Source organism: Cnephaeus nilssonii (genome assembly GCF_951640355.1).
Source record: "Cnephaeus nilssonii genome assembly, chromosome: 18".
NCBI classification, from domain to species: domain Eukaryota; kingdom Metazoa; phylum Chordata; class Mammalia; order Chiroptera; family Vespertilionidae; genus Cnephaeus; species Cnephaeus nilssonii.
Window position 1 is genome coordinate 12,701,965 of NC_137089.1, and position 21,046 is coordinate 12,723,010.

At 40.3% G+C, this 21,046-nt stretch overlaps 2 protein-coding genes across 4 annotated transcripts; one reads left to right on the forward strand and one right to left on the reverse strand.

The window, feature by feature from the left end:
• Nucleotides 1–322: 322 nt before the first annotated feature.
• Nucleotides 323–12,853, reverse strand: FBXO43 (F-box protein 43). Of its 3 annotated transcripts, none has more exons than XM_079796018.1 (6): nucleotides 12,760–12,853; nucleotides 9,374–10,836; nucleotides 6,291–6,393; nucleotides 3,518–3,601; nucleotides 822–1,022; nucleotides 323–722 (listed from the first exon to the last, which is right to left on the reverse strand). In XM_079796018.1, exons 2-6 carry the CDS (start codon nucleotides 10,819–10,821, stop codon nucleotides 474–476), a joined length of 2,085 nt encoding a protein of 694 aa, XP_079652144.1. In that variant the 5' UTR covers nucleotides 10,822–10,836; nucleotides 12,760–12,853; the 3' UTR covers nucleotides 323–473. The 3 variants fall into 3 exon arrangements, with proteins under 3 accessions (XP_079652144.1, XP_079652145.1, XP_079652143.1); XM_079796019.1 differs by having other exon boundaries at nucleotides 324–722; nucleotides 822–1,025; nucleotides 3,518–3,586; XM_079796017.1 differs by having other exon boundaries at nucleotides 324–722; nucleotides 822–1,025.
• A 3,882-nt stretch (nucleotides 12,854–16,735) lies between these two features.
• POLR2K (RNA polymerase II, I and III subunit K) lies at nucleotides 16,736–19,182 on the forward strand. Its single transcript, XM_079796683.1, has 4 exons — nucleotides 16,736–16,807; nucleotides 17,468–17,537; nucleotides 18,108–18,200; nucleotides 18,991–19,182. The coding sequence occupies exons 2-4, from the start codon at nucleotides 17,477–17,479 to the stop codon at nucleotides 19,011–19,013; spliced, it is 177 nt and encodes a 58-aa protein (XP_079652809.1). The 5' UTR covers nucleotides 16,736–16,807; nucleotides 17,468–17,476; the 3' UTR covers nucleotides 19,014–19,182.
• The last annotated feature ends 1,864 nt before the right edge of the window (nucleotides 19,183–21,046 follow it).

Below are 21,046 nucleotides of genomic sequence, written 5' to 3' on the forward strand. Positions count from 1 at the left end.
AGCTTGAAATTATAAATTCAATAGAACTTCTGAAACATTTTATTTATATTTCATTTCAGTCAAATACTCATTTTCCAAATCTATAAGACCATCTATCTCAAGTTCAAAAATTTTAATATTATTTGGAAAACTATTTTAAAAAAGTGATTGAAGATCATTTCAACATAGTGATGAAATGCACAATCTTTAAATATTACATGAAACAGTTAACTATAAATGATAACAATGAAAATTCTTTATTTAAAAGCACTAAGTTATTAAAATGGGTAAAAGTGACATAGTAAAATAAAATTGTTTCTAAAGTCACTACCTTAAAGAAAACATACAATGACATGGATTATAATATAAACAAAATAGGAAATAAATCAACATCTGTCATTAATGGGAAATTTTGCATGCTTTCAAAATATCCATAATTTTAAGTCAGACTAAATTTTGCTTGGGGGAATGCTTCTTTTATATGTAAAGTCTCTTTAGAGGCGTTTTAAATTCCGCTTACTCTGGGCACTTCCTGGAAGAGGATCTTTTCTGTTTCTTGGCTTTGCTGATCGTCTACTACATTCTGCAGACCCATGGTAAGCACACAAACATAACACACAAAAGTCAAAACCGCAGGCTGTGCGGCTACACAGTCCCCTTTTCTTATATGGCTGGTACTTAGCAGGGGATTGGCACCTCGGGCAAGGTTTTAATGCTTCATCAATAAAAAGTGTTTTGGCAACCTGCAGTAAAAGCATATATACTAAATCTTCTAGTTTCATATAGACAATCACTTTATTTCAAACTCTGTAAATATTTATTTCTATTAAGATAATACTTACCCTAACATATTCTTCCTGTTTACTATGTGAGTCATTAATTGAAGAGCTTGCTACAGGTGTCAAAACTTCTCCCCAAGGAGAAAATGTTGAAACCTGTTCTTTCTCAGAACTTGGTGTCCTAGCCTGAGCTTGTACAGAACTTAAAGCTGATCGATTTGAAAGCTGAAACCGAGTGGCAGCATCCTGAACATTTAACACAGCCTGCTGTGGTAAAAGACAAGAGGAGTCAATACTGTAATATCAAAAGTTCTAGGACAGCTTTCTGATGCACATGTATTTAAATGTTTGGACGTGGTTTTACACCACTAGAATATTTTCCCTAAACCACTGGACATGGTTTTACACAACTAGAATTTTCTCCCTAAATCATGTTTAAAAATTGAAAAATAGCCCGACAGGTGTGGCTTAGCAGTTAAGTGTCGACCTATGAACCAAGAGGTCATAGTTCAGGTCAGGGAACATGCCCAGGTTGCAGGCAAGAGGCAGCCAATCAATGATTTTCTCTCATCATTGATGTTTCTCTCTCTCTCTCTCTCTCTCTCTCTCTTTCTCTCTCTCTCTCTCTCTCCTTTCCTCTCTGAAATCAATTTTTAAAAATTGAAAATAAATGTTAGCTTTTAGTTTGCATGATTATTTTTCTGTTTAAGGCATGGGTTGGAAGACTTTTCCTAAAAAAAGTCAGATAGTGTATATTTTACACTTCTCAGGTCAGATAGTCACAGCTACTCAACTGCCATTTTAGCAAAAGCAGCTGTAGAGATAGGTAAATGAGAGAGCAGTGCTAAGGTCTGATAAAACAATTTAAAAATACAGGTGATGGCTCAGCCAGTGATTCAGTGGTTGAGTGTTGAACCTATGAACCAGGAGGTCATGGTTCAATTCCTGTTCAGGTCATATGCCCAGAGGTGTGCAGGAGGCAGCCGATCAATGATTCTCTCTCATCATTGATGTTTTCTATCCCTTTCTCCCTCTCTCTTCCTCTCTGAAATAAATAAAAACATATTTTTTAAATATAAAAATAGAGGCGATGGGCCCTGGCCGATGTGGCTCTGTGGTTGAAGCATCAGCCAGCCAGTGCACCAAAGGGTTGCAGGTTCGATTTACAGTCAACGCCATGTACCTGTGTTGTGGTTAGGGTGCATGCAGGAGCAACCAGTCCAGAGGCAATCGATTGATGTTTCTCCTCTCCTCTCCTCCCTCCCTCCCTCACTTCCACTCTCTGAAAGGCAATGAGAAAAATGCCCTCATATGAGGATTAACAACAGCAACAAAAAAAATACAGGTGATAGTGAGGATTTGGCCCTGAGACTGGAGTTTGCCAACTTGTTTTAAGCCAGGATCTAAGAAGGCAATGAATCCTTTTAAAAGTTTGCTACGGGATATCATGAAATTCTTTGAAGGTTCTTACCTTTGCCACATATCAAAAGAGTAATGGGATTAGACTATGAGACTCAATTTGTTTGGCTGTTGTTTGCAATACTTATAAATACTTGATTCTTTTTTACCATTAAATTTTAAACAGCTTTGATATTTTAAAAGGATAAGAAGCAATCACTCTTATCTGAATTGGATTTCTACAGCACTCAAATATTTAGCCAAGAAATATTCTCAATGAGTAATCCTTACAACCTTCTATTGGCGTTCTTAACCAATCATCAAAATAAAGTGAACTGCAGGTAAATTTCCACATGTGTTCAACTATAATTGTGTTTCCTCTCCCTTGATAGTCTTCTTTAGCCACTATTGGCTTCTAGCAATGGGGAAACCTAAAACATGAGAAATTACGGCAGAATAAATTTAGGAAATTTATTAACCTGAGGTTAGTTGGTCATGATCAATTACATGATTAACAGTTTAACAACATATATGTAAGTGTAATGGATGAATTGATTTTCAGGAATTAGAATTCAGTTGAACTTTTTCAAGGACTCAATACATCTCTATATTATATTTCTATAAATGATTTGTAGCCTAGGCCACAAGCACATGACACAATAGCACACAAAAATTTCAATGAATTTTTATGAAGTTGGTAAACACAGTGATTATGCATGCACCAAGAGAATAGAGATATGTTGTTGAAGCAAATTTCAGCCACAGAAGTAACATTCATTCATTTAACAAATATTATGGAAGACCTAAGGTGCCAAGTGAATTAAACAGTTCCATCCCTGTTCTGGAGCAATTATTTGTGTGTGCAATTATCTCTGAACAGTACAAAGCAAAGCAGTTAACAAAGGCACATGTCTGTGAACATCTAAATTTTCTGAAACATAGTCATCAACATGTTACCAGAAAACATTTAAATGTGAGAATGGAGTCACCTTATGTTTGTTCATTTCCATGATTATAAAAAAAAACAAAAAACAGTGCAGAATACAGGAAATTTAGAAATGCAATGGAAAAGGTGTAGTATTCCAATTGTAATGTTCATTCTCACTGCTGCAAAGCAAACATAATATTGAGATCCTATTGCCCGTAGCTGGTCTGTGCCTTCTAATTTGCACACATAAGGAGCTTTCAGTGATGCTATACAAGTGTGAGAAAAACTGTCTAACAACTTTGTTTCATATGTTTGTTTTGGTTAATGATACATTAGAATAGTTCGGTAGAAAGCATCCAGTCCGCATTAGAATAAGAGGGCACAGGACACCAGGAAGGATGTCCCTGAGGAAAAGAAGGAACAGGTAGAATACCTGATATGTTTGGACTTGCAGAGAGGAGATTTCCAGTTCTGGTGGATAATAGGAGATGAAATCAGGGACCTGTATAGAGAAACACTAAGCAAAAAAGAAAGAAACTGGGAAATTATTAACTCTGGGGGTAAAAAAAAAGTTATATAAAAAAATCTGCATATTACAACTGTCAAAAAGTCATAATCATCTCAACAGTCTTCATAATGTGAGTGCATAATTCTGATTCACTCCCAAGTGGTGTAGTTATACTCATTAAGATAGAAGAATGTGAGAAAAGCATTCAGAGAGGTGGGTAGATAGTGCTAGTAGTGATGAGAGGCTAGAGAACAGACAATCCTGTAGAAAAAAAATAGCAGTTAAGGCATTCTATTTAGAAATGTCAGAAGGAACAACTGAAGAATTGAAAGTGATTATCCCGATGGGTTAAGAAGAGTAGGAATGCAGAGGGCAGGAGGATGTGTTTTAAGTCTCATTGTCCAATTTAACTCTAACTATGTATTAGTTTTACTTTGAGAAAAACTTTTAGCCCTAGCTGGTTTGGCTCAGTGGATAAAGTGTCAGCCTGCAGATTGAAGGGTCCCGGGTTCGATTCCAGTCAAGGGCACATGCCCTGGTTGTGGGCTCGATCCCCAGTAGGGGGCATGCAGGAGGCAGCCAATGGATGGTTCTCTCTCATCATTGATGTTCCTATCTCTCTCTCCCTCTCCCTTCCTCTCTGAAATCAATAACAATATATTTTTAAAAAATTGTTAAATCAAACCAAAATAAAGAAAAAGTTCAAGTAAGGGGGAAAAAGTATAGTCCTTTAAGAAATCAAGTTTTAAAAAAATGGTGGCTAGGCTATGAAAATAATATTTTATTTAGAATTACCTAAAAGGTTGCCATACACAATCACAAGTTTCAACCTTATAATATGTAAGGAGTACATGGGGCTTAAAGTTTAATATTAGTAGGTTCTAGCTTTAAAAAGGTGTGTTTTAAGTCTGTCATTAGCATATAGGGCAGCACTCTAAAAAGATACATTAGGAAGACAATAAATATCTTCACTATTATAAGCTCCCCAAGCCAACAGCTGTAACCGTAAGTTTCCAGGAGCTATGAATAAGTTGTAAGGCAACTCATTACAAGCAAGATGGTAAAACTTTTCTCCAAAGTAAAATAAAAAGTCAGAGCAGTCCCTAATATTTCATTGTAATGAGAAACTCACCCATTTGTATCTGGGTGCTCTTATTTGTCTTACGTTATGCTTCATTTCAATTATTGTATTTTATCAAATTGGAAATTTCCTTTAATATGCTATTAAATACTTTCGACTAGGGCAAGAATAAAAGGGTGAACTCTCACTCTCTTTTGGTATTGATGCCTAAGAAATATCTAAAAGTTTGAACATACAAGAAGGATGGTTGCCAGAATCATCAGATGCCTATTACAGCAAGGAGGACTTTTCTTGTACCCTCAAAGCTGGATCTCAAATCTTCAAAAGGGGTACAAGTTTATGGTGCTTTACCAGTCATAATCTGCCATGCTCACTCACCTCTAGGCCTTCATATATATTACTAGAGGCCCAGTGCATGAAATTCATGCACGGCGGGGGGGGGGGGGGGGGGGGTGTGTCCCTCAGCCCAGCCTGCACCCTCTCCAATCTGGGACCCCTCAAGGGATGTCCAATTGCCTGTTTAGGCCAGATCCCAGAGGACATCCCTCTCACAATTCAGGACTGCTGGCTCCCAACTGCTCGCCTGTCTGCCTTCCTGATTGCCCCTAACTGCTTCTGCCTGCCAGCCTGATCACCCCTAACCACTCCCCTGCCAGCCTGATTGATGCCTAACTGCTCCCCTGCCAGCCTGATTGCCCCTAACTGCCCTCCCCTGCAGGCCTGGTCCCCCCCAACTACCTTCCCCTGCAGGCCTGGTCCCCCCCAACTGCCCTTCCCTGCAGGCCCGGTTGCCCCCAACTTCCCTCCTCTGCTGACCTGGTCACCCCTAACTGCCCTCCCCTGCAGGCTTGATTGCCCCCAACTGCCCTCCCTTGCAGGCCTGGTCCCTCCCAACTCCCCTCCCCTGCTGGCCATCTTGTGGTGGCCATCTTGTGTCCACATGGGGGCAGCCATCTTTGACCACTTGGGGGCAGCCATCTTGTGTGTTGGAGTGATGGTCAATTTGCATATTAAGATTTTATTAGATATGATGTGTTGGAGTGATGGTCAATTTGCATATTACTCTTTTATTAGATTGGATTCCTTCTGCTGGAACACTATTCTGTCTCAGCTGAGATACACTTTTTCTGAAAAGCCTTCTCTTGATCCCTAAGTATCAAATATTCCTTTTAAATGTTCCAATAGAACTAATTCTGGTCACCCCTACCTATATCATTCACAAGACATGAGCTCCAAGAGAGCAGGGACCATGTCAGGAATGTTCGCCATTGTATTCTAAGCAACTGGCACATATCATCCACTAAAAAGACTGAAAAAATGCTGTAGGAATATCTAATTATGAATAGGATCCAGTATATCACTAGTATTCAAATACTGCTAACAGCACATACACTAAACAACAACAAAACCCAACAAGATGTTCTTGATGCTAGGTAGTCTACTCCACTTATAGTCCAGAAGGAAATAGAGTTTGGGAAAAGAAAAGAGGTGAGAGTGAATGTTTGCTAAATGGAAAAGGGTAAAAGACAGGAAAATCAAATTTGGTTGCCCAGCAATATGGAATTAATAGATGTTTATATTTTAGAATCCATTTTAGAAAAGTATTATATACATTACCTTAGCATCTGTTTTCAGTTGTGTGAGATAAAATCTCCTCCTCTGATTTGCTTTTTTATTTTGAACAATAATTTCACGCCAATTTCTGCTTACGCTCCAAACACTATGACAAAAAGATCAGTCCTTATATTGTATATATACCACAAGATTAACATTTTCTGTATATGGCAATTAATAAGAAAAACTGTTTTTAAAGATTTTGGACAGTAAATTTTAAACATAAAGTTTACATTAAAATATGATTTAATCTATATCAGTTTCTTATGGTTTCACCATATGAAAGAAATCTTATTAAATATATGTCAGCATTACGTTGATAAATTATCTTATAAATGGTTAAGGGAAAAACACAGTTTAATGTAAAGCCAATATGAGTCCATGGGAGACTGATTAAGAGGATTTCATTTCAAATGTGATACTAAGATTGAAAACATGACTTGCAGCAAATGATTATCATTTATAGAATAAGAGATTTTTTACTTTAATCAATTTCTTTTATAAATGTATTTAACAAATCTGTCATTTTCATTAAACAAACAGAACAATCAATCCTTCATTGGAAGTACTAAATGTCAAATAATAAATACTATTATGGGCAGCAGTGCAAAGTTTCTATCTTATAAATCACAGTTTAAGAGAATGAAGCAACTAAAGGAAAAATTATATTCAGTGATTGCTTGTTAATCAATAACTTTGACTATACTATTAAAGAAAAGTAATCCTTCAAAATTAATCCTTGTTAATCTTGTCTTTTTATTACTTTAAACTAATTACTAAAAGACAGTTGAAAAACAAAGTCACATAAGTTAATATTTGAGCTGTCAACACTACTATTCTTCCAGCTACCATGGTTGTTTCAGTTGCCATTGCCTCTCCCTAAACTGGTACATGCCTCTTATAGCAGACTGATGAAAGGGAACACGCAGAAAGTCACCCATTAATTGGGAAGAAATGAACTATATACTGGGTATTTACCACAGCTATTTCAACTAACTATAATCTCCAATGACCAAGAATGAACACTGCTATTATACATGCATTCTACAATACAAATACTATAAATTTTAAGGGCTGGGCAGGAAAGGTAATTATTGAAAATACTAGAGGCCCGATGCATGAAATCCGTGCGGGGGTTGAGGGGTTCCCTCAGCCCGGCCTGTGCCCTCTCAAAATCTGGGACCCCTCACTCCTAACTGCCCGCCTGCTCGCTCCTTACCGCCCACCTGCTTACTCCTTACTGCTTGGCTCGAAGCTCCTTAGCACTGCCGCAGAGGCGGGAGAGGCTCTCGCTACCGCCACTGCGCTCACCAGCCTTAAGCCAGGCTTCTGGCTGAGCAGTGTTCTCTGTGGGAGCACACTGACCACGGCTGCCCCCCTGGTGGTCAGTGTGCGTCATAGTGACTAATTATTCTGGTCACTGGGCTTTTATATATATAGATGATTATCAACTACTCCCAGAAGTGAATACCCAAAAGCATCACCTTAAGTTTTCATTTTAACTAGTCAGTATACAAATACTCCAGCATATAAAAATAAAATTCCTATATCTCAGCCATCACTTCACTTTTAAACAAATTATCTCATTTAAACATTTTTAAAAGATGTGCACATATATGTGTACTAATCTGTTTATTACCCTACTTGGGTTAAACCAAGTACATTCATGATCAAATCTATTTGGAAAGGCTTTACACCTTAATAAGCTTGTGGAAATTCTAGATTAGAAATTCAGAGGACTCAATTGTAGATCTGGATCTATCCTTATCTCCTTGAATTATTGGCTGGTCACTTCTCTGGAGCTCAGTTTTCTCGTTTTCAAAATACAGGATTGGACTAAATATGTCAGACTTCCAGCTATGAAATTCTACAATTTTCTGCAATAGCCTACAAGTAATTTATGTGAGGAAGGTGAAGCAGGGCTCTAATGGAAATTGTGTAGCCATAAAAACAGTAAGGACTCCATGAACCAAACTGACATATCCCTATCAAAAAAAGAGGTTCACTAACTCTCCTGCATGTTCTCCCCCAACCATTACCTTGCAGAAATCCTGTTTCACATGACTTCCTGCCTTCCTAGTTATGGCATTCACAAGGGTCTTGTCTTCTGATAGTCCTGGGACTCTTCAAAATTGCCAGTATGAACAGGGTCTCACTTTAGTCTTTGTAACCCTAGTCCCCACCCTCAATACTCCTAAATGTCTTAGTTTCTCTTTAGTTATATAGCAGTAGTCAATACTCTGAAATGTCTGGGATCACAAATTCTTCAGTTTCTAATCCCTTAAAATTCCCCAAATTAATTAATTTCCATTGCTGTTGGCAATTAAAATGAAATAATCTATATTCCCTTGGTCTCTAGAACTTAAATAACTAAATGCTATCCTTTGTATATTGTAATTTCTTAGTCACCATAATGCTTTATATTATTTCTGACCAAGTATTATACTTTACTACAATTTTAAATCTGACAACAGGATGTGAACTATTAAATAAATCATTAAATAACTTACATGGAATAAAGCATGCCATTTTGAAAATCTAAAGTACAACTTCTATAAACTCTCCTTCCAAATGTCAGGGACATGAACTTTATCCCAAAGACTATATTATTGCTTCTAAAGCAGGCTTTTAGCCTGGCTGGTGGTGCTCAGTGGATTGAACATCATCCCATGGACTAAAAGGTCACGGGTTTGATTCCTGGGTATGACCAAGTTGCAGGCTCGATCTCCAGTGTGGGGCTTGCAGGAGGGAACTGATAAATGATTTTCTCTCATCATTGATGTTTCTACCTCTCTCTCCCTCTCCCTGGCTCTCTGAAATCAATAAAGATATACATATTTTTAAATGTTGCCCAGTTGGTGTGTCTCAGTGGTTGAACATCGATCCAAAAACCATAAATTCCTGGTCAGGGTACATACCCGGATTAGGGGTTCGATCCTCAATACAGGGCATGTAGGAGGCAGCAATCAATCATTGGTGTTTCTCTCTATCCCTCTCTTTCTCTTTCAAAAAATTAATATAAACATATTTTAAAATTTCTTAACGTGTTAAAAGTCTTTCATTTCAGAAAAAAAAATATTTCTTACCTGCATAGGCTTTCTGCAGACAAGGAATCTAAAACAACTGCAAGAATATGCTTTAGATTTCTATATTTTAATTCTGTTAAGATGTCTAGTTTTTCTATACCCATTTTCTTGCCAATCAGTCCTGCAAGTACGCACTGCAGTACAGCTATTTTTGCCTCATCCCTGTCTTCTAAGAATTCGCGTGTACCACTTTGCTGGAATTTTTTGTTTTTCATAAAGAGCTCATGCACTAACTGCAAGGCTGGGGTGTTTGATAAATTATTAAAGCCTAAAATCAGTTCCTCACTCTGACTGTCACTGCTAGGCTGACTCTCTGAGATGTCTGAAGAAGCTGGTGTTGTTTCAGATTCAAAGTGGGTGATCTGGCTTTCCTCTTCTGTCTCAGACTGTGAGCCTTGTTCCCGAAGGGTGGACAGTCTTCTCAACCTTCCAAGGCGCCTTGACCTTCTTATGGTGTCCTCCACTTTAAGAGTTCCCTTATGTTTCTGAAGTAGTTCTTGAAAAGAACTCTCCTGGTCAGAGAGGGAATCTGATTTATCAAAGAAAAGTGAGTAAAAACCACTGTCTTCAGGTGTTGAAATATTGCTTCTCACTTGAGGAAAAAGCCTTTGACTTGCCTTAAATTTAATGTTTGCTACAGGGCTATTTATTGGGGTCACAAATATGTCCTCATCTGTTTCACAAGTTGTTCCACTACCAGAGGATCCCAGAAGTTCAGGAAATGTATTCTCATCATTAACACATGGACTACTATCACTAAAGTCATGGGTGATAGAGTCTTTAAAATTATTGCCCTGAATTGGTGATATACATTCAACTTCAAACAGGCTACAGTCATCTTTGGAGTCATCAACTGTGGAAGTCTTCTGTTGAGAAAAATTAAGTCTCAATTTTTGAGGGCTTGAAGTCGCTTCTTCTGTTTTCAAAGTACTAGTAACTAAAGCACTAAAATTATTTTGCTTTGGAGAACCTGAAGCACTGCTTGGAATATCTGTTTCAAAGTTGAGAACCTCGCTTAAACAACTTTCTATAGAACTATCTTGTGATTCAAAATTTCCCTTTAGAGGAGAGAAAGAATCATCCAGCCTTCTGGGCCACCGTAAATAACGTTTTCTATTGATTCTAGGAGTTTCACAAAAGTCTGGGGGTATGGCCGATTTCTTCCTAAAGAAGACAATTCTCTTTTTTTTAGTAGGGGTTTCTAAAGGATTTGTTAAGCTCAGACTTGTTTCAAAAATTTCATAGTTTAATGTTGGGTCTTCGTGCTTCTTTACCCAAAATTCTTTATCTTTATCAAAGCTGCAAGGTTTTAACAACTCACTGTAGTCAGTATCTTGAAATGAAAATGTGGAACAAAAATCTCTGAAGCTGGAGTACTTGATTTTGACGGGAGAGTCCATCTCATTTCCCACTCCAGTTCCAACCTGACCTGAATGCCTTTCTGACATCTTCAGAACCTGTTTCTAAAACATGAAAACAAATGTTATTCTTCCTTTGAAATGCACAGCCTGACAACTTACACCAAAATACACTATTTGTGATGAGTACAGATAATAACAGAAATTTTATGACAATAAAAAGTTATTTTTTACTTGACTATGCATAGGCTAAGCACCATGCACAGGTATTTTCTTGAACTATACTTGAGGAGAAAAAAAAATCTGGCAGTATAATTTTACATGATTTTATTACCTTATGATTTTAACAGCACTAAAGTATAACAGCACTAAAATACCACTATTTGTGGTAAATCTACTCTTTATAATGTTCTTGAAATTCCAAATAAAAATTTCAATTACTTAAAGAAATGTGACTCAGTAATTATATATTTATAAGGAATGACACTAGCAAATACTTTACTCCTTAATTTTTCCAACAGTATCATCACATTCCTTCTTTTTAGAAACTCAAATTAAATCTTAACTCAAAGGAAGAAAGATATCAAAAGATACTAAGATAACTGTTAATCTTTCAAAGTTTTCTCCAGACCAAATATAATTTTTCTCTATTAAAAAATCCTGAGAAGATATATTTTAACTATAATGGGAAAGTAATTTATTTATGCCTAAGTTATATCAGTTAAATATTTGAATGCATGAGGCGGTGCTGTTTTTTTTTTTTTTAATTGCTATTCTAACCACAAAATCAAATGGTTTCTTTATAATGATCATTACATCATTATTACTTGGCAAAGTATCTTAGTCTTTTTCAGCCTATATTCTTTTCTGGCAAATTTCACATGTTTCTTTATGATCTCGATCCCCTTAGATTCTGAGAATCACTGCTATCTTTTGCACATGCTTACCAGCCAAGACTATCAACTTTTGCTTTCTAGAATTTTTATATTTTAAAACAAATTGTTTTCAATGTATTAATAAAATAGAATATGTTTTAACATTTCACCCCCAACCACGAATGTTTCCCCCTCTCTAAGAATCATTCTAGCAACAGTTTCGTTCATGTCATTTGACAAAATTAAGTCAAGGAATCCTTTCAAAAAGTTAAAACAAATGCAACTATTCTACTACTTCACCACTAGGTGTCTCATGGTGCTAGACTTTGGGAAACTGAGAGGCAAATTGTTAGAAATGAAGTGGTGGTGGAGAGGGGGCTGGCTAGAAGGGATAAGTGGGTGTGGGAGAAGGGGGACATATGTACTACTTTTAACAATAAAGATTTATAAAAATAATTAGTCCATAAAAAAACCCTATAGGCTACTTGTTATAAACATACAAAAAAAAAAACACCCAAAAACTTCCTAATTTTTTCCTGTTCACACACATTTGAAGCTGTCTCTGCCCTAATTGGTTTGGCTCATGGATAGCATTGGCCTGTGGACTCAAGGGTCCCAGGTTCGATTCCGGTCAAGGGCATGTACCTTGGTTTCGGGCACATTCCCAGTAGGGGGTGTGCAGGAGGCAGCTGATCGATGTTTCTCTCTCATCGATGTTTCTCTCTATCCCTCTCCCTTCCTCTCTGTAAAAAAATCAATAATATATATATATTTTAAATGTTGCTTCAAACGTGCTATCTTTGTTGTCAACATGGCCATCTTTCTACTATCCTGACATTGGTCTGAAAGAAAACTTGGTTCTTCAAAACTAACTTTTAAATTATTTAAAGTTATTCATGCCAGCCCCCGCTGGTCTGGCTCAGAGGGCAGAGCCTTGGCCTGCGAACCAAAGGGTCCGGGTTCCATTCCCGTCAGCGCACAGGCCGGGGTTGGGCTGATCCCCAGGAGGGGCCGTGCAGGAGGCAGCCCATCAATGACTCTCTCATCACTGATGTTTCCCTCGCTCTCTCCCTCTCCTTTCCTCTCTGAAATCAATAAAACTATAGTTAAAAAATAAAATTCATGCCAAATCACGGAATTCCCATTGACTTACTTAATTTTACTGACTCAACAGTTCACTGATGAATCAAACAAGCCTCCTTAATATTCAGTTTTTAACACCAGGCTCCTCATAAAGGGTTGAGAACGATTCTCTCTATTGTGCTCTTAGAAAGAAGAAGAAGAAGAAAAAAAAAGCACTTGTCAAATAGGATAATGAAATACGTATTTAACTATATCAAAACCAAACCTCCTTCATCTGATCAAGTGGGACATCTTACCACCAGTAAATCTTGAGCTCTTAGATGCCAAAGTTACGTAGGTTTCCAAACAAGAAAATCTCTCCCTTTGCCTTTAAAATTCATGTCAAAGGAACATCGCTTAAAGAGAAGAGTTTAGCGTGAGGAACCGATTGAAACGTGCAGGAGAGTCTGGAAAGGACACGGGGCAGGGATTCTCACTCTTGGAAAGGCCGAAATCACATTAAATTCCCTTCAGCTTTTCCGGACAACAGGCATTTCAATACCCTGGTTTTCTCCAGCTAGTGTGAGAACTGAGGAAAAGCCCCAAATTCAGGTTTCTGGGGCTCCCGTGGAAGCGGGGCGCCCACCGGCCTCCCCGAGGTGCCCTGGGCGCGCGCGGCCGGGTAACGGTCTCTCCGCCGCTCCCCCCACCCCGACCTCCCCCCGCGGGGCGGCTCCGGCCGGGAGAGCCGCTGGCAGGCCGGGGTCGAGCGGTGTCACCTGGAGCCCAGCGAGTGAAGGGACGGTTTCGAGGCGCTCTCTGCTCCCAGCACCTGGAAAACAAAGTGGGGCGCGGGGCTGAGGGACGCCCAGAGGCCCTCTGGGCCCCACACACCTGGGACCCCACTCTCACCCCCTGGAGACCAAGGGGCCGCCGCACCCACGGGGCCGGGCGCCGAGCCGAAGGGCGGGAGGGGAGAGAAGCGGCTCTGCCTGGTGAGCCCGGGAGGAGCCCGGGAGGAGCCGCGGCCTCGCCCCCCGGGAGATCCGCTACGGCAACGCCCACGCCAGGTTCGCGTGGGGCCGCTGAGTTTCCCTCCTCCGGTTTGAACCGCCCGCCCCGAGTGACCGTTACACCCCCACGGCCGCCCCGCCCCTTCCTACGCCCCGCCCCAGTCTTTGCTCCGCCCCGCAGGCCCCGCCCCAGTCTTTGCTCCGCCCCATAGGCCCGGCCCCAGTCTTTGCTCCGCCCGCCCCTTCCTCCGCCACGCCCCTCCCGCGCCCCGCAGGCCCCGCCCCCACAGGCCTCCCTGCGCTCCTCAGGCCCCGCCCCAGTCTTTGCTCCGCCCCGCAGGCCTGGCCCCAGTCTTTGCTCCGCCCCATAGGCCCGGCCCCAGTCTTTGCTCCGCCCCGCAGGCCTGGCCCCAGTCTTTGCTCCGCCCCATAGGCCCGGCCCCAGTCTTTGCTCCGCCCGCCCCTTCCTCCGCCGCGCCCCTCCCGCGCCCCGCAGGCCCCGCCCCCACAGGCCTCCCTGCGCTCCTCAGGCCCCGCCCCAGTCTTTGCTCCGCCCCGCGCTCCATCTGCCCCGCCCCAGCCTTCGCCCAGAGGATCTCGTCCTCTCCTGCCTACCCTTCCATCCCCACCCAAAGCATCACAAGAGGTTCCCAATCTGATGGGCTCTTCCTCTCCACATTCTCACGTTGGGGGAGCTTTATAGAGAGAGGATACTACAGTGGATGCCATTAAAAACATTGTAAGGGAATACTTACTTGGAAATGTTTCCAGAGATAAGTCTGAATAGCAGGTGACAAACAGAATGGCCTCATTTAGGTGAGAAGTACAGATATGTGCAGTCTATGGTCTAAAAGGTCTAACTTGGTTACAGTATGTATTTCTAGACAGGATTGTGCTTGGTTTTTAGGCATCTAAAAGGGGATGTTTTATCTTATTTCCTGGGCACCTATTATAAACCAGGCTTCATCCATCTCCCTAGTCTCCTTTTTCTGGCTTCTTTTTCTCTGCCTATTCCCTAAAATGGGTGTCCTACCTCAGCCTTTTCCTTGCTTGTACCATTCTGTGCCAACACAGTTCTCCTTCACGGCTTCAGTCATTACTTTTAAGCCAGTCGCAGCTGCCACCACTCTACTCTGACTGGACATTTCTCCATCCGTTGCCCCTTAGTCATCCAAAATGACATAAAATCAAGTTCACTAACAGTTATTAAGCTCCAACGATGTGCTAATTACTGGTCTGGGTGCTGGAAATCTAAAGATGAGTAAGGCACAGTTACTGTCCCTAAGGGGCTCACTGGTATAAGTGCTATAATAGAGAAACAGTGGTGGCACAAAGTAAGAGGGGTGGGGGGCAGAGCTAACTTCATAAAGTCAGGTGGATTTTGAAGGACAAGTGACAATTTAAAAGGCATGTAAGCCCTGGCCGGTGTGGCTCAGTTGGTTGGAGCATTGTCCTGTGCACCAGAACATCATGGGTTCAATTCCCATCAGGGCACATACCTAAGTTGCAGGTCTTGTCCACGGTTGGGGTCCACCGGTGGCAACTGATGTGTCTCTCACATTGATGTTTCTCTCTCTCTCTCTCTCTCTCTCTCTCTCTCTCTCTCTCTCTCTCTCATCTCTCTATCCCCCCCCCCCCACCTCTTCCCTTCCACACTCTCTCAAAATCAATGCAAAAATATCCTCGGGTTAGGGTTAACAACAACAACAAAGAGCAGTTAACAGGGAATTTCAAACACAAAACAAAACGTGCAGGCTCTGGTGGGGTGGTTCAGTTGGAGTGTCATCCTACGCGCAGGAAAAGGCTTTGGATTCCTGGTCAGGGACAGGTGATCTATGTTTCTCTCTCACATGTCTCTATTTCTGTTTCTGTCTCTGTCTCTCTCTCTTATTTTCTCTAACACACACACACACACACACACACACACACACACACACACCATATCCTCCAGTGAGGACTTAAAAAAACAAAAAAATGTGCAAGATCAGGAAAATGGAAACAGTTGGGCGGGTACATTAGAGAAATTGCATTTGTTATAACTGGAGACAAAGATTTGTTTGAGGCAAAGGCGAAAAAAATCTTGAGAAGGGTAAGAAGCCAAGTCATGGCAAGTTTTCCATGCATATTAACTTCAGTGTCTGAAGGTTATCCTCTGCAGAGCATTTTGAAAGACTCCGGTGGCAGAATGGAGGACAGAAGGAAGGGAGGTGAGCTACTGCATTGCTCTGGAAGATAGAGGGGGTGGAGAAGAACCTGGACTCACATATTACATTGGCAGAACCACTGCACAGGGGACATGGAGTGACTGAAGAGTAGAGGTTTTCAAGAAATTAAGATGAATTCAATATGAGGTTGTTGAGATACCTGTAGGACTTAAGGATTAATGAATTACACATTCTTTAAGAGAGCGTAGCTCTTCAAACAAATCTCTATTACAGCATCTCTATTACAGCCATATGCCCTTCTCTGCCCCGCCTTTGTAATTCTCTGAATTTTGTCTGAGTAATTTCTGACCTTCTAAAAGACCATGTTATCTAGTTATTGTGTTTAATTTTTTAAAGTATATTTGTATTGATTTTAGAGAGGGCGAGCGAGAATCACTGATGGGCTGCCTCCTGCATGCCCCCTACTGAGGATCGAACCCACAATCCCGACATATGCCCTGGACCAGAATCGAACCCCGGACCCTTCAGTCCGCAGGCCTACGCTCTATCCACTGAGCCAAACCAGCCAGGGCAGAACATCCTTTTCGGTTTCTCTCCCACCCCCCTCTGCCCACCTGGAGAAGTGACTTTCTACCGACTTCTTTCATCAGAAAAACAAACCTCACTACACTTAGGGGACTGTTACAATGCTTTGCTTTCCTGGAAAATGAAAATAGCTGAGGACGAAACAGGAATCTCTTGCCCACAGTCCAACCTGCAAAAACCTCGGCTGTTCCGCCAGCGCTCAATCCCGGTCCCTCGGCCCCGCCCACGGACTGAAGAGGGGAAGGGGCGGGGACTGAAGAGGGAAAGGGGCGGGGACTTGGTTGCGTCACAAGCTGGCGCCGGAAGTGGGGTGCGGACGACAAGGTGCTGCAGTCTGTTTGGAATCATCGCAGCGAGGGCAGTGTGTCGGTGCTCAGTGAGTAGGGGGGTTGCCTGGTTGGGATTTGGGGTGGGTATTTGGGCCCAAACGGGAAAGACACTCGAGGCTTAAAGGCCCGGTGTGGGGTTAGGGTTGGGAGAGGCTGGGGATCGAGTCGATGCTGTGAGTCCTTTGCCTGGTTTCCTTGGTTTAGCGGCTTAGCTGTTGGGAGTTATTAGTCTTCCCTTATCTTTGGGTCGCATGGTGCCCAGTTGAGAGAGATCATTTTTTTGGCTATCCTTTGCTAAAGTTTGGAGAAGTGGAACTTTCACTTGTGCTAAATGAGAATGCGAGCTTTGCCAGTCAGTTCTGAATTCGTCTGCCTCCTTCTAAGCCTGTGCATATTAACTGCTCTAAGCCTGGGCTTCTTCATGTGTAAAATACGAGTAATACTTCGTAGGATTGTTGTAAAGTTTATAATAAAGTAACATGTATAAGTGAAATAGCATATGTGACGTATTTATTTATTGTGTCCAGTTTGTGGATAAGTGCACAATACGTTGTGGGGTGTTTTTTTGTTGTTGTTTTATTTCGTCCTTTAGGCCTATGCATAGTATTTGAAAATGTACAGATTAGGAACTGGGACCTTTTTAGCCTTCTCTGAGAATAATGGGGACTGGTTGGGTTTGTGATACTCAGTATTACATCTGATTTCAGGGATTAACAATGGACACCCAGAAGGACGTCCAACCCCCAAAGCAGCAGCCAATGATCTATATCTGTGGAGGTAAGAGTAGCACTCACCTAAAGTAAGACTATATTACTTCACTTTTTAAAAATTATTATTTTCTCTTTGGCTTAAATGAGTCACTCATTTTAAAATTATAAAGCAGAAACTTTAGCCACCATAAAAATCCTCTTGAGATTTCATTTTCTCTCCTAGAAAAAGTGCTTGCCCAAAATCTTCTTTCCCCCTTAATATATTGGTAATAAGCCTTGGCTGGTTGTCCAATGGTTAGAGCGTTGGCCTGGACATCAAAGGGTCTTGGATTGGATTCCCGGAGCATCTCTCTCTCTCTCTCTCTCTCCTCTCTCCCCCCAACCCCCCCCCCTCCCTTCCTCTCCCCCTCCCCCCCCAACCCCCACCCCCCCTTTCTGCTTTCTCCCTCCCTTCCAGCCTCTAAAAATCAGTGGAAAAATACCCCAGGTGAGGATTTAAAAAAAAAAAATTGGTAACAACAACATAACCTTGAGATTGAGTATATTTTAGTGATTTGGGTGAAAAATATATTGTTAAGATTTGCTTGTCTGTAATTTTTACCTTTTAGATACTGAATTAATGTGTTTTCTTTTGTAGAATGTCACGCAGAAAATGAAATAAAATCCAGGGATCCAATCAGATGCAGAGAATGTGGATACAGAATAATGTACAAGAAAAGGACTAAAAGATGTATCCTTTTAACTATGCTTTCTAAATAAGAGGTAGGAGGAAATTAAGAATTATGCTTGTGTTGATACTCAAAGACTAATTTCTGGTAAAAATGGTAATAACTTTTGGATTACTTACCCCCAAAAAGATACAGTCAGCATTTTCATGGATCAGTATGCCAGTGTATAGTCACATACTATATAATCTTAATACTAGTTGATTTTGGTTCTCATAAGTCTAATTTTCAGGGATTCTGTATTTAACTAAATACTCATGTGAGCTTGAGTTTATGGATAAACTAAATTATAGGAGAAATACAAATATTATGTATGCTACCAAATGGAAAAAGTGTGCCTTCCAAATTAATTGAAAGACTGAAAGGAAATTGTTATGTAGTAAAAAATATGTTTTTATTGATTTTAGAGAGAGGAAGGGAGGAGATAGATAGAAACATCGAAGAGAGAGAATCATTGATTGGCTGCCTCCTGCACGACCACCACTGGAGATCAAGCCTGAAACTCGGGCATGTGCCCTGACCCGGAATTGAACTGATGACCTCTTGGTTCATGGGTGGCTCAACGCTCAACCACGGAGCCACATGGGCTGGACTGCTTTAGTGTTTTTTGGTGCGTTGGTCTTTTGTATCATGGAAAGACAGCTAAAAAATTGTCATAATGATGGCGTCTATACTTTTGGGCTTTTAGATTAAATTACAAACTAGCACACTGTAAAGAGAAAGTGACTTGGAAGTATTAAAGTCTTTTATATAACTTAAATACTTTTTTTTTGTCCTTAACTCATTTTTATACAGTGGTGGTTTTTGATGCTCGATGAAACGGAATTCAGAAGAATATCTTCGTTTGCATTTGGATTTGCTGTTATTGTTGTATAGTTTTTGATGAGTGTACTTATCTTTATGCATACAGCTATATACACATGATTTCATTTTAAAAACGATATTGTATTTAGGTGTCTATTATAAAGATTGTTTTTTGTTCAGTTCCATGATTTGTAATTTAATTGTGTGTGTGTGTGTGTGTGTGTGTGTGTAATTTAATTTTGTTGTATATGTCATCTGACATGAAAAAGGTTAAAGGTGTTTCGCCAAACCACACTTTTAATCAAAACTTAGAGTCATTGGGGCCCTTGTTAAAAATAAAGCTTCCTAGGGCTCTCTAGGTCTGATTAAGTTCGTTCCTTGGAAACCACTGTTTTATATTACCAATTGGTAGTAAAGTCTCCAGCATCATTTTGTGTGGAGTGTAACAGTACACTTACTCTCAGTGTGCATACATCATTTGGAGTTACATTTTTCATTTGTTACTTGAAGTAGGCCTTTCTGTGTTTCTATGTGATGCTTGACTAGTTTTTAAATCTTGGGCAAGGGAAAAGAAGCTAATGGTTGCTTTCTGTAAGGGAAAATCAACCCCATATACAGATGAAGACTATTAAGGCAGGTGCAGTTCCAGGTGTAATCATTCATTAAAGTAAAAAAAAAAAAACTGCTTTCAAGATAAAAAAAAAAAAAATAGGGGTTGGTTTACACGGAATTACTGGATAAATGTTTAAAACTTTTGTCTTGATTTTAGGAATATCGATAGTTTGATACTCCATGTGTTCCAAGATTATCATCATATGGAACATATTGGTTTCCCTAATATTCATTTTGAAGGTCTGAAATATTCCAAGTTCTGTAAAATGTATTATGTACCATACAAGGTACTACCATGCTCATATTTTTAAAGAGTTCTTCCTTGATCCGGGTTTTCCTTTCGCCATGGCTTTCATAATTTGGTGATTCTGCTATATTCCTTCTTGACCTTGTCTTTTTTAGACAAGAGAGTCCCAACAAATAAGATATCTCTTTATGAACAACCCCAACTCACTGGATAATGTTGCTCTTAACGGCTCTGATTCCATCATAGGTCCCTTTCCTATCAGTAATTTAATTGAATATTGTTATTTGGTTAACTAGACAGATGTTTAATGGAGAAAGTATTACCACTGGAACTCACCATTTCAGTCCGTTACTTCCCTCTCTGTGTCTTCATCTATAAAATGGAAGTAATTTTACCTCTTGCCTATCTGGACAGTTTTAAGAAAAAAATGATACAATAAATATAAAATTGCTTTAAAAATTTCTTTTGAATAGTGCTCTGTAAATATAAAAGTCTGGGCTTGAAGTTCACACGTACCTTGTTCCCTACTAAGCTGCGTACTTAGACATGCATGTCTGTGAGAGAGGCATGGAACTTGGTTCACATCCAGTCCTGCTACTCAGAGACTGGCCAGTTAACTTATTTCTTTTAACTTCAGCTTTATTGTCAAAGTGGAACAGTTAATGTTGGTCAGTACAGTACTTTGATACTCTGAAGCTATTTTCAGAGATTTAATGAAAAATTAAAAAATATGTGAAATCAGAAATGACCGGTCCTAAGGAATAATAAATATCCCTTGTTAGCTGGCAGTATGATCTTACCAGGGTTCATTGCCTTGTTTGTATGATAGGCATGAAATTATAGCACCTACCTCAAAGGTTTGTTGCAAGTTAAAAGAATCCATAAAAACTCAGCCTAATAATAGCCCATGTTAATTATTATTACCATTACTGTATATTACCGTCTTCCACACATGATTGTTATTTGCCTTAGGATTCGTCTCCCAGCTAATCATTTTGCCGTCCTCCATGCTCTTCAAATTGCTCTTTCAAGAATACAAACTTCATGACAGCGTCCTGCTGGAAATCCTCAGTGGTTCCCCGTTTTGCTAAAATAAAAAATGATTTGGAATACTGTGCTTAGTCCTTGATAATACGACTCTCACCTCTGTCACCACTTCAGCTCACCTCTCACTCTTTTGGTTCTAAG